Consider the following 13,402-nt stretch of genomic DNA (forward strand, 5'->3'; position numbering starts at 1 on the left):
GGAGGAGTTTGTGAGGAAGAGGGGGGGAGTAGGACTAGGCACTGCAGAGTCTGGAACAATTACTTCAACAGTTTGTCATATCAGCTTAGCTATGACATGAGGATTGGGAGGGAGGCGGCTAGAGAGGGGAACCACAGCCAGGATTCCCACTGGCCCAGCGCTCCCCTTGGAAGATCTGTGTGCTGGGCCAACCCTGCCTGCTGTGTTCCCCTGTCTGGTTCCTCCATCCCTCCAAGCTACAGTACAGCAAGCCGCTGGAACAATGGAGAGAAAGGCTAGGGATTAAGAAGTGCGTTTGAACGTGTCGCCTTGTGTCTTGTCAGGCTCACTGGTATTGAACGTCGCCGGCTGAGTGGCAGCATAACAGGAAAAGGGATGGCTTTTTCTGCTCTTTTACACTGGTGTTACTGTGGCAACCGTAACTGGCTTGCCATCCATCGCACGCTGCATCACCTGTTTTGTTTCCATTTCCGTTTCCTCTCCTCCACTCTCTTTCCCTCTCTCTCCACCCTGTCTCTCTTCTGCCTCTCCTCCACTCTCTTTCCACCCTGTCTCTCTTCTGCCTCTCCTCCACTCTCTTTCCCTCTCTGTCCACCCTGTCTCTCTTCTGCCTCTCCTCCACTCTTTCCACCCTGTCTCTCTTCTGCCTCTCCTCCACTCTCTTTCCCTCTCTCTCCACCCTGTCTCTCTTCTGCCTCTCCTCCACTCTCTTTCCCTCTCTCTCCACCCTGTCTCTCTTCTGCCTCTCCTCCACTCTCTTTCCCTCTCTCTCCACCCTGTCTCTCTTCTGCCTCTCCTCCACTCTCTTTCCCTCTCTCTCCACCCTGTCTCTCTTCTGCCTCTCCTCCACTCTTTCTGCTACAATGAGAGGATCCTATTCAGTGTTGCATACAGATCTATTTGAACCCCTGCTGCTTGTGTGTGTGTAGGTGGACGTGGGGGTGGTACACTTCACACCGCTGGCTCAGCCCCAGATCCAGCAGCCCTTTAAGCTGGTGGAGAAAGTAGTCAGGAACGTCTTCCAGTTCCGGAGGAAGCGCTGCCGCAAAGGAATCCAGTAAGCAATATTTCTACCTCCTCCCACTTCACACACTCCAGGTTCTCTCTCTTTGTTACGTTCCACATTAAGGGAACTCTGTTCATCCTTGACCAGCTCTATACAAAGCCGCTCATGGCTCTCTCACTCCTCCTCTCCCCTGCCGCCCCCATTCCTGTGAGGAGGCCCAGAGAACAAAAGAGAGCAGCAGTTCTGAGTCATTGGGGTGTCATAGGAAGACGAGGCATGATAAATGATGTACCTGCAGGGGGCGGAGTGACAGCTTGTGAATGAGCTCTCTGATGCTGAGCAAGCATCTGTACTGAGGATGTGGCTGTTTGGCTGTTCTGTATGCTAACTGTGAAAACCCGTGGCGTTGGTGAGGGCATCTGGGGCTATGTCTAGTCTATAGTCTGAGAACTGAGTAGAGTTATTTCCATCTACAGTACGGTCCAACGGATTCTTTACTGATTTTATTTTTTTACACCCGTGTCTGCATATTTAATCATAATAATTGTTTATTTGTGGCAGCATTTAGTTTGATTTAAATGAACTTGTCTGGTTGTAAACTCAGCAGATTCCTTCTAGACCTGACTGTACCTATGAGTGACCGTGATGCCACCTGAGACTATTTGTGTTCTTTTCCCAGAATGCTGTTCCCGGAGGCGCAACGGCCGGAGCTGGCGGAGGTAATGATGCGTGAGGCGGACGTGGACCCCACCCTGCGCCCCACGGAGCTCTCCATCCCTGACTTCAGAGCCCTGGCGGATGCCTACAGCCAACTCTGCTCTGAGAACCAGGGTCTCCTCACCTACGACTTCAGAGAGGAACTCCGACTCAAACACCTTAACAGACGCCCGGGCAGCAGCTCTAATGGTACTCAGCAGCCCGTCTGACAGAGGCGCTTAAAGGGCGGAGTGGAAGGAACGCCTAATAGTCTCCGTTAGTGACGAGAGAGACAACGCACTGCTCTTAGCGCTGACATTTCCACCTGGCACACGCATGCATTTTTAAACGCCATTTCACTGTAGTCCCGGAGGCGCTGGATGAGACCGTGAATCTTAGATGGGATAGAAGAGAGGGACTGTGATGGAAACAACAGGGGAGAACTGAACACTGGGCTGTGGCGGGAGAGGGAGAGACTATGGGCCTTGGTCCAAACTGGAACAGCTAACACACATACTAATCTAGAGCTCAGGCACTCGTCCAGTTGTAAAGAAAGAATAGTGTGTGTGAAATTACCAGATTTGTGGTAATCTTTATGTAGGTTCTTATATTTTACATATCTCAACTCTGATTCACATTCGGAGAGTGGAGTCACAGCCAGGGTCAGCCTAGAGCAATTAGGGGTTACATGCCTTGCTCAAGGGCACAGCGGCAGATTTTCACCTTGTCGGATCGGCAACTCAAACTAGCGACCTTTCGGTTACCAACACTCTAGGCTACCTGGCGCTTCAAGCTCTCGTATATTATACCCTGGTTCTTACCTCGTCCTCTGGGAGATGGAGTCCGGAAACATTTTCAGGATGATTTAGAGAATGAGAACATGTTGACGTTATTCAGGCCATTCCACCTCCCTCTCACTAACAGGAGAGGAGGGACATGCTGTTGGAAAGTTGTCAGCTCTTGGTGAGGCTATTCAAATCCTAAAAAGTGAGGACTCTGTGTGCCTTGTTATAAATAAAACGCTGGCCATCCGTGATGATAGTACAATAATGTTTCATTCATTTGTTTGTGCTGCACAATCCTCAGATGTGTACAAATAAAAATCCTGCCAATTATTTTTTTGCACGTTTCTTCCTCCAACTCTATCCTGCTTCTGTCAATGACCTATTAATTATTATGTATCGTTGGCCCAATGTAGAGGACAAGGAGTCTTCATTTTTCTTTCAGCTCAACAAGGGATGGAGCTGAAACAAGCGTTCAATGAGATGAGCTTAAAGGCAGACTGAGGCAGCTTTGAAATGAAACAAGCGCTCTCGCAGATAACGTTTATTTATAAAACAGTTCCATAAGAAAAGGGGCTTTTCACATTCATTGGTACGCAAGCGTTAAAGTGGAGTCGAGGGCAAACAGTAGCATCAAGATGCAACGGCTAAAAAATAAAGTACCTTTACAAAAATATACCCAAACTACTTGTGGTACTGTATTTATTGCAAATGACAGCCGTATCTACCTGTAGAAATGTCAAGTATGTGTAAGAATATAAAAGATTCAAATTAACTTACAGTACAGCTATTCTGGAAAAATATGTACACAAGTACATAGAAAAGAAACGTATGGGAGCTGCAAACAGGGCAAGTTGACAACGCATGGTTTCAATTAAATCATGCAGTTTTATTTGACAACGCCTGTACACACTGGAAGCTAGCTTTAGGAGGACGACAACCATACTCATTCAATACACTGAACATAAATCTAATTGGGCGAAAAAAAACATTCTTCAATTCAAGCCTTAACCCCATTTATTTTGCAGATCAATAAATAAACATTGCTTAAACACAAATCCCATGATGTTTCAAATATAGGCAAACAGTGTACTTTAGTGCACAAAATACAGAAAGGCAGAGTCGCAAAAATCTGTCCATTCAATCCCGTTGATTCAGATGAAGGGCTTTGTTCAGTCTATTGATAAAGCATCACAGACTTAAGCTTAGAAACGTAAGCTTCATTGAACATATGCAACATTTACCCAGAATGCAGTCTTCGCTAACACGGGAACATTCCCTTTAAAAAGTTCAATCACGTAACGCTGAACTAGAGCCCTAACTCCTACAGAAAGTCCCGAGTTAAAGTGAAGCTTTTAGGGTGAATCTCAAGTGGCATCCTCATCTCCTTTCCTCTGACTGATGAGAGCAAAGTCTATCCATCAAAATTATACTCACCCCTCCTATATCAAGGAGACGAGGGGAGGAAGCCAATTGAGATGGCCCCTTAGAGAAGGGGAGAGTGAGGCATATACAGTAGAGCGCTGGGTGGAGGCGGAGCTACGTTGTGCATCAGTGCTCGGCAGATTCATTGCCGTCATTATCAGGGACAGAGTCACCTCGTCTCTCTCTAGGGGGGAAACCAACTCATCTGTCCTTTTACACCTGTGCATAGCTAAGCAGGTGGGATCTGCCTTGGTCGTTCCACGTAATGCGTCCCTTTGATATTTTCAGTCGAAATTGTGCACCAATATTGAATTTTAAAAGCCTGTTGTATGAAATGAAGTGCTCAACTTGGAACATTCAATAAATATGCATTTTGATGTGTACCATATACGACTTCTAGAAAGATGTTAACCTACTACATTTCTCCAAGTTTCACCACCATTGTAAAAGCCCTACTTATTTTTGTTGCTTTGACAGTCATTTCTGAAGAGGATTCATTTAATGCGATTAGTGATTCATTTACGTCTGTCCCTCATTTTAAGATCGACCCTGTTACTTGAAGTGAACTCTCATTTTAACATGGTGAAACTAGTCCTTTTTAAATACAGTACCAGTCAAAGGTTCTACACAAAGAAACACCTAATAGACAAATACAAGTTTAAAAGCAGGTGAGCTAGTTGTACTATTTTGTGCCATTTTCTGGTGATTTGTGGTGGAAAACTGAGTGGGTCGAGCATAACACATTCAACGTGTTACTCAGACAGGCTAGAAGCTTGCATTAAATTGTCCCTCCCTGTTGCACACAGCATGCTTCCATTTCCCCAGTCACAAGGGGATTTATGTCTGATTTAAGATGAAATCCTCAACCCTGTTACTATATTTGGCACTTACTATACATTGTACATTGTAGAACATGTGCTCTTCATGACAATTTTAAAATTAGGTGAAATAAACCCCCCCACCACCAAGTTATCCTACTCAAAAGGACAAATTTCATGGAACGACCAGCTTACTGTACGCACTCACAGGAACACAGTTTAACTTCAGAGCTGAGGCACAACAGAACCCTGTGATACCCTGGGACAGGACAGAACAGAACCGGGATTGCCCATGCCCCGAGGCAGGGAGCAGGGGCTGGGCAGAGGTTTGGTCCTTCTTCCTCTCCTTGTGTCCATCCCTGACCCTACGAGGCGTTGGGGGCACTGCCAGTGTATGTGGTGTCTGAGGAGTCCGTAGGGTCGTAGAAACAGTCTTCGTTAACCACGGAGGTGAGGCTCTGCACACTGAACTCTCTCTCCAGTAGAGCGTTGAGGTCCATCGTTGCCACGTCTGTCTGGCTGTCCAGGGAACGGCTGTGTTCCCCCAGGCTATGCCGCAGGCTGCTGCTGCCTTTCCTCTTCACGGGGCAGATGTGGCCCTGAACCAGTTTGGGCGGGCTCTCCGGGGTGTCCACCTCCGCTCCCTCTGGCTGCACGCGGGGAGCCGGCGCCCGGGAGGACGCTGCTTCCTCCGACAGCCTCAGACTGAGAAACTGGGCCTCGATGGCGCTCGTCGGGGAGCTCCCTTGCCCCTCCTGCCGCCCCCCAGACTCACTGAACTCATCATCGTCCTCATCACTCAAGATGTCTGACTCCTTCACAGAGCTAGAGACAGAGGAGCGCTGGCTACCCAGGGAGCCCCGGGACCAGGCCTGTCGGGTGGGCAGTGTCTTCGGCTGTGTGGGACCGTTGGCTGGGGGAGCGCCAGAGGAGCTGTGGGTGCCGCTGCTCAGGCTGCCCTCGTCAGAGTCAGGCTGGCCAGGTTTCAGTGTGCTGGTTGGTGAGGGGAGATCCAGCAGGGGCTGCTTACACAGCCAGGAGGCTCTGGTCGAACCTGGTGGGGGATGGAGGGGGGAGAATGAGAGAACTGCTAACTGAGCAATAAACTCACTCATATCTGGACAATGAGGGCTTATAATCTTTAAGTCAAGGTCATATAATTTAAAGTTATACAACGTGTGGGTCTAATCCCGAATGCTGATTGGCTAAAACCGCATTCCAGCCAGTGTCTCTTTCAGAAGTTACAACTGGCTAAATCTATGACTTTAAAATGCCTATTTACTCTGTTTCATCTGACTGCGCAATCCAAAGTCTAGATGCTATAAAAAGCATCTAGACATTATCACATTTCTTTCAGACTAACATTTAGTTTTCAACTGCAGAGATTTGTATAGACCTTGCTGTCTGTCTCTCTGACATTTGCAACATTATTTCAAAATTCAAATTCTGTCTCTAGCTGAACGACTGGGTCGCGTCTCTGGCAACAGAACCGATAACACAAATGGCTTGGGTAGCAACCCTAGATTTGTGTTGGAACTATATCTTGTGGAACGATGAAATAGTATGATGAATTTATTCAAAGTAACTTTTTTAATGAAAATATGTCAATCAATATTTGAATATGTTGGTGATGATGCCCTGGAAGCCGGTATTTGGAGGATATATTGGCACAGTTTTCCAGCATTAGACTAAACACCTGTGCCAATATATCCTCCAAACACCGGCTTTGAGGGCATCATCACTTAAATAGAAATCAAAGCAGTGATTTTTTTGGAACAGGGTAGGGATGGGACTCACCTATCCTGGCAGAGGAGGGCAGGGTGCTGCGTAGAGGCGTGAGGCGCTCCTTACACCCCCTCTCGGCCGGGCGCATGTTCCGCCTGACGTTTTCCCGGAGGATGGAGCGGATAACCTTGATAATGTTGACTTTGCACTCTGGGACACTGGGAAGGAGACAGCGGAAATCTTGATATACCATACGCTGATAGAAAGGGGCTAATTAAAAGAGTCTACAGTAGGGGGGGGGGGGGTAGTCCTGCTGGGGATCATTTCCCCCTGACACTCAATGGACCACAGATTGGCTAGAGAGTCCATGCACATCCCTGACCTTGTAGAAGGCAGTCAAGGATGAGAGCTATAGATCCATAGTCTCCAGTCAGAACTGCTGCTCTCTCTTACCTGCTACACAGTTGGAAGACAGTCTCTGGCCTTCCCTCCAGTTCAGACTTGGTATGTATCAGCTCCCAGATGCAGGTCGTCTCCGTTCCTAGGAGGAAGGGATTGGAGAAGTTCAAAAGACTGTGATCTCTTCTATAGTTAATGAGAGCCACGATGGTATGTGCATGTTTGTGTGTCTTGCTCTCTTACCTGTAGTGTTGCCTAGTCGGACCTGCAGTGCAGAGAGCGGGATGAGCCAGCGGAACTTGAAGGGGTCTAGGTCTCCATGGGAGTGCGCCAAGCGAGGGGCGGTCTGCACGCACACACACACACGAGAGAGATGTTAGGCACTATTGACATCAAAGGCATATGAAAGCAGGGGTGAAGGTAAATTTCTTATCAGCACAGGACATGCAAGTGCTCGCACAATGTAGTGTTTTTTTATAGCCTAGGTGTAATCATAGAATTCCATATAGAGTCCCCATTCATTTAATATCTGATGTTTGTGGGCTTAGTAGCCTGGGCCTAGTAAAGATTTGTCATATCATTTTAACATGCAATGCCTTTTAACATAGGCGGTGTGTGGGTTTCATGTTCAGGAAGCACATTTTCACCATAAAAATTCACCTTTTAAACAAAGCATTTCATGCATCCTGGCATTTGCAGACGTATGTAAGATATCACATTAGGAATAGTAGGCTGATTGGATAGTCATAATTTAGGCTAATAATATACAGAGTGTACAAAACATTAGGAACACCTTCCACCTTCTTAAAAATGTCATGGCATGGACTCGACAAGGTGTCGAAAGTATTCCACGGGGATTATGGTTGAATATTGTCCTGGTATTTTTCAAATGTTCCATCCTGAGAATAAATCACTTTTCTCCTGGGTAACCTGGTATTTTCCGTCAAAACCAGATGTGTCATTCAAAAGTCTTATAAAGCATATAAATAGTCGTGTCTGGATTTCATTTGAGCTTTGATCGAAAATCAAGCCTGATGTGCCCTACATTAAAGACATTTCATGGGCCCAAGCCAGAAAACACATATGATGTAGGCTACTGGACATTACACACAACAGAAAAACAGAAAAGCCCTTAGATGTAGCTAGCTGTATGCTCTTTTGGGTAACTAAATGAAACTAGCTCCAGTAGGCTAATCTTTTTGAGTGTGAATTGTATTACTGTACTGTATTATATTGTATTATAATTGACAGGAATTACACACATCTTTCAAACCACACGGCCTACAAAGTTACAAGTATAGGCTAGCAAATGCCATTTTTATTTTTAAATATAATAAGTCCTATTTGTATAATTAGTAGACAGACATTTACACATTTAATAACATTAGGGGAATATTATGATGGGAATATTATGAATAATATAATGATTCAAAGATTAAAGATTAAATTGTTATGGGTCTGAATAAATAACTGCTATAGTCTACCGCCATCGCGTGTTCGCTCGTCTTTCAAGCTACCAGTGAGTTCGATTGGCTGCTGCATTTAACATTTAGCAAACAAGAGCTTGAGTCCCTCTTTGAATAGTCTAATGGTATAAGAAATGATATGAAAAATAAAAGTCTGGTCTAGCTTTTCCTGCATGGGACTCCAAGAGCTAAGAGCGTTTGGAGCGTTTTTTAAGGAGAGAGGCCAGTGGAGCAAAGGTGCTTGCTTATTGCGCAAGAGACAGAGGCTACAAGTTAGAAGCGCATTATGCATATCCCATAATTCATTAGCTAAGTATAAGGCTAATATTGCATTTAATTCATTGCCTGAAAGAGGTAGGACATCTAAATATTGGACTACATGTCAATCTAGAACAGGATTATCTATTTTGGATGTCATTTGAATGGAGTTGATGGAGAAAGACAGAGTGCTGATTTAAAGCAACAATATTGGAGTGATAGGCTCTTTTAAAGCTCTGCAGCTGCAATTTTAAAAAATCTTTACCATTAAAAAACAAGGTGACCCGCTAAAGCCAGATGGAGATGGGTAAATTAGACAATCATTCAGCCTTTATATTACTGTAGCAAATGTAGGCCTTTCTGTCACAAGAAAAAGTTACCATGAGATGATAGGTCTATATGCATTGTGAACTGTGCTCCAGACTGAGATGGGCTGTCTGTCCCCACCCTGTTGATGATTTATCATGCCGAGGCCGTAGAGAAGCCAGGTTTAGACACGGCATATCATTTAACAGTTTCATTTCATGCCACGCTGATCATATAAATCATTTATTTTAAATTTACCGGTTTCTCTCAGTTATTTATCCTGAGAAAATGGAGTCGTTTTGGGCCATTAATCCTGGTAAATCTCGGTAACCGGGTTCCCGCCATTCAACCCTAAGAAGGATGCTGGCCCATGTTGACTCCAATGCTTCCCACAGTTGTGTTAAATTGGCTGGTAGTAAATCTCTACTTCGATTAGCTAGTTCCATCTCATCCCACAGATTCTCAATTGGATTGAGATCTGGTGACTGGACAGGCCAATGCAGGAAGCTGAATTCACTGTCATGTTCGTGGAACCATTCCTGTACAATCCTAGCCTTCTGGCATACGGCATTATCCTGCTGATGGATACACTGCTGCCATGAAGCGATGCACCTGATTGGCAATGATGTTCAGATATCTTGTGCCATTCAAACGTTGCTCCACTTTTATCAAGGGGCCCAATATGTGCCAAGAAAACACATCACACCATCACCAGCCTGCAATGTTGACAAGGCATTATGGATACATGTACTCGTGGTTTTCTCCATCACCTAGTCCTCCCATCAGCGTGTGTCCGCAGGAACCAGGATTAATCAGACCAGGCAATGTTTTTCCAATTCTCCAGGTGTCCAGTGTTTTCATTCCTTAGCCACTGCAACTGCAGTTTTTTGCTGAAAGAAGTGCAACTCTAAGGTCATCGGCTGCCAAACCCCATTTTTGTCAAGGTACGACGAGTTGTGCATTCTTTTATGGGTATTTGGGCACCAATGTTGTACTGGACTGTCAGTTGAACAACTGTAGCCCGTCTGTGCACAATGTGCGTCAGCCTCCTTTGTCCTCTTTCATCAATGACCCGTTTTCGACCACGGGCCTGTTGTTGGCTGGATGTCCTTTGGGTTGTGGATGATTCTTGATACACACGGGAAACTGTTGAGTGTGAAAAACCCAGCAGCATTGCAGTTCTTGACACACAAACCGGTGCGCCTGGCACCTACTACCATACCCAGTTCAAATGGCACTTCAATATGTTTGTCTTGCCCCTTCACCATCTGAATGGCACACATCCATGTCTAAACAGTCTCAAGGCTTAAAAATCCTTCTTTAACCTGTCCCCTTCATCTACACTGATTTGAAGTGGATTTAACAAGTGACATCAGATCAGTTTATGTTCCTAATGTTTTGTACACGCCGTGTAATTGCAAGAAATACTGTTCAATGCCGTGCCTAGTGGTGTAGAGTAGGCCTAGGTTATATCAGATACATTTTTTCTCCTTATGTAGCTTAAAAAATAAGGTTCATGAAATCAATAACTTGCTAACATCAGATAGCATTCATATATTAACCATTTCTGAGACTCACTTAGACAATTCATTTGATGATACAGCAGTAGCAATACAAGAATATAACATCTATAGAAGAGACAGAAATGCTTGTGGGGGATGAGTTGCTGTATATATTCAGAGCCATTTCCTTGTAATGCTTAGAGAAGATCTTATGTCAAGTGTTATGGTTGCAGGTTTACCTGGCACATCTAAAGCCTTTTCTTTAGGGGTGTTGCTATAGGCCACCAAGTGCTAACAATCAGTATCTAAATAATATGTGTGAGAAATGCTTGATAGTGTACAGTTGAAGTCGGAAGTTTACATACACCTTAGCCAAATACATTTAAACTCAGTTTCACAATTCCTGACATTTAATCCTAGTAAAAATTCCCTGTCTTAGGTCAGTTAGGATCACCACTTTATTTTAAGAATGTGAAATGTCAGAATAATAGTAGAGAGAATTATTTATTTCAGCTTTTATTTCTTTCATTACATTCCCAGTGGGTCAGAAGTTTACATACACTCAATTAGTATTTGGTAGCATTGCCTTTAAATTGTTTAACTTGGGTCAAACGTTTCACGTAGCCTTCCACAAGCTTCCCACAATAAGTTGGGTGAATTTTGGCCCATTCCTCCTGACAGAGCTGGTGTAACTGAGTCAGGTTTGTAGGCCTCCTTGCTCGACACACGCTTTTTCAGTTCTGCCCACATATTTTCTATATGATTGAGGTCAGGGCTTTGTGAAGGCCACTCCAAAACCTTGACTTTGTTTTCCTTAAGCCATTTTGCCACAACTTTGGAAGTATGCTTGGGGTCATTGTCCATTTGGAAGACCCATTTGCGACCAAGCTTTAACTTCCTGACTGATGTCTTGAGATGTTGCTTCAATATATCCACATCATTTTCCTCCCTCATGATGCCATATATTTTGTGAAGTGCACCGGGCCCTCCTGCAGCAAAGCACCCCCACAACATGCTGCCACCCCGTGCTTCACGGATGGGATGGTGTTCTTCGGCTTGCAAGCCTCCCCCCTTTTCCTACAAACATAACGATCATTACGGCCAAACAGTTCTATTTTTGGTTCATCAGACCACAGGCCATTTCTCCAAAAAGTATGATCTTTGTCCCCAAGTACAGTTGCAAACCATAGTCTGGCTTTTTATTGGTGGTTTCGGAGCAGTGGCTTCTACCTTGCTGATTGGCCTTTCAGGTTATGTCGATATAGAACTCGTTTTACTGTGGATAGAGATACTTTTGTACCCGTTTCCTCCAGCATCTTCACAAGGTCCCTTGCTGTTGTTCTGGGATTGATTTGCACTTTTCACACCAAAGTACGTTCATCTCTAGGAGACAGAATGCGTCTTCTTCCTGAGCGGTATGACGGCTGCGAGGTCCCATGGTGTTTGTACAGATGAGCGTGGTACCTTCAGGCATTTGGAAATTGCTCCCAAGAATGAACCAGACTTGGAGGTATACCATTTTTTTCTGAGTTCTTGGCTGATTTCTTTTGATTTTCCCATGATGTCAAGCAAAGTTTGAAGGTAGTTTGAAGGTAGGCTTTGAAATACATCCACAAGTACACCTCCAATTGACTCAAATTATGTAAATTCGCCTATCAGAAGCTTCTAAAGCCATGACATCCTTTTCTGGAATTTTCCAAGCTGTTTAAAGGCACAGTCAACTTAGTGTATGTAAACTTCTGACTCACTGGAGTTGTAATACAGTGAATTATAAGTGAAATAATATGTCTGTAAACAATTGTTGGAAAAAGTACTTGTGTCATGCACAAAGTAGATGTCCTAACCGACTTGCCAAAACTATAGTTTGTTAACAAGAACTTTGTGGAGTGGTTGAAAAATGAGTTTTAATGACTCCAACCTAAGTGTATGTAAACTTCCGACTTCAACTGTATGTGATGTAAACAGAGAGGTCTACTTTCTTGGGGACCTGAATATTGACTGGTTTTCATCAAGCTGTCCGCTCAAGAGGAAGCTTCTTACTGTAATCAGTGCCTGGAATCTGGTTCAGGTTATTAATCAACCTACCATGGTGTTTACAAACACTACAGAAACAAGATCATCCACATGTATCAATCTCATTTTTACTAATTCTGTAGAACTTTGTTCTAAAGCTGTATCCGTACCCATTGGATGCAGTGATCACAATATAGTGGCTATATGCAGGAAAGCCAAAGTTCCAACAGCTGGGCCTAAAATGGTGTAGAAGAGATCATACAAAAGATTTTGCTGTGACTCTTATGTGGATGATGTTAAAAATATTTGTTGTTCTGATGTGATTAATGAGGAGCATCCAGACACTGCACTTGATGAAATTGCTTCTTCTAATTATTGATAAACATGCACCTGTTGAGAAACTAACTATTAGAACTGTTGGGGCTCCATGGATTGAGGAGGAGTTGAAAGAGATGGGGCAAACGGAGTGGCTAATAAGTCTGGCTGCACATCTGACTGGCTGACTTACTGCACATTGAGAAATTATGTGACTAAACTCAACAAAAAGAAGAAACTGTACTATGAAGCCAAGATGATATGAAGAATGATGGGGAAAAAAACTTGTCAGAAAGACAAATTCAACTCCATCTTTCATCAAATCAGATGGCTTATTCATCACAAAACCATTTGATGTTAGCAATTATTTTAATGATTATTTCATTGGCAAAGTGGGCAAACTTAGGCAGGAAATGCCAACAACGAACAGTGAGCAATTGTATTCATTCATAAAAAACAAATCATGAAAGAAAAGCATTGCAAATTATAATTTTGTAAAGTTAGTGTGGGAGAGGTGGAAAATGTATTGTTATCGATCAATAATGACAAACCTCCTGGCATTGACAACTTAGATGGAAAGCAACTGAGGATGGTAGCTGACTCTATAGCCACTCCTATCTGTCATATTTTTTATCTGAACCTAGAGGAAGTCTTTGTCCTCAGGCCTGTAGGGAAGCCAAAGTAATTCCGC

The 13,402-nt window shown here is 44.1% G+C and overlaps 2 protein-coding genes across 5 annotated transcripts in view; one reads left to right on the forward strand and one right to left on the reverse strand.

The window, feature by feature from the left end:
* Positions 1-2,816, forward strand: part of LOC110505409 (dimethyladenosine transferase 1, mitochondrial) — a 47,861-nt gene extending 45,045 nt beyond the window's left edge. For all 4 annotated transcript variants that reach the window (XM_036962815.2, XM_036962814.2, XM_036962817.2 and 1 more), the window contains exons 7-8: positions 930-1,057; positions 1,686-2,816. In XM_036962815.2, coding sequence (XP_036818710.2) covers positions 930-1,057; positions 1,686-1,932 — 375 coding nt within the window. In that variant the 3' untranslated portion in view covers positions 1,933-2,816. The remainder of the gene's footprint in view (positions 1-929; positions 1,058-1,685) is intronic.
* A 353-nt stretch (positions 2,817-3,169) lies between these two features.
* LOC110505403 (rho guanine nucleotide exchange factor TIAM2) overlaps positions 3,170-13,402 on the reverse strand; it is a 104,925-nt gene continuing 94,692 nt past the window's right edge. Inside the window, exons 24-27 of the mRNA XM_036962805.2 lie at positions 7,095-7,197; positions 6,906-6,993; positions 6,525-6,670; positions 3,170-5,781 (exon numbers count right to left, since the gene is read on the reverse strand). Of these exons, the coding sequence (XP_036818700.2) occupies positions 5,093-5,781; positions 6,525-6,670; positions 6,906-6,993; positions 7,095-7,197 (1,026 nt within the window). The 3' untranslated portion in view covers positions 3,170-5,092. The remainder of the gene's footprint in view (positions 5,782-6,524; positions 6,671-6,905; positions 6,994-7,094; positions 7,198-13,402) is intronic.

The sequence above is a fragment of the Oncorhynchus mykiss genome, chromosome 25 (assembly GCF_057628025.1).
Source record: "Oncorhynchus mykiss isolate SJ-2025 chromosome 25, ASM5762802v1, whole genome shotgun sequence".
NCBI lineage: Eukaryota > Metazoa > Chordata > Actinopteri > Salmoniformes > Salmonidae > Oncorhynchus > Oncorhynchus mykiss.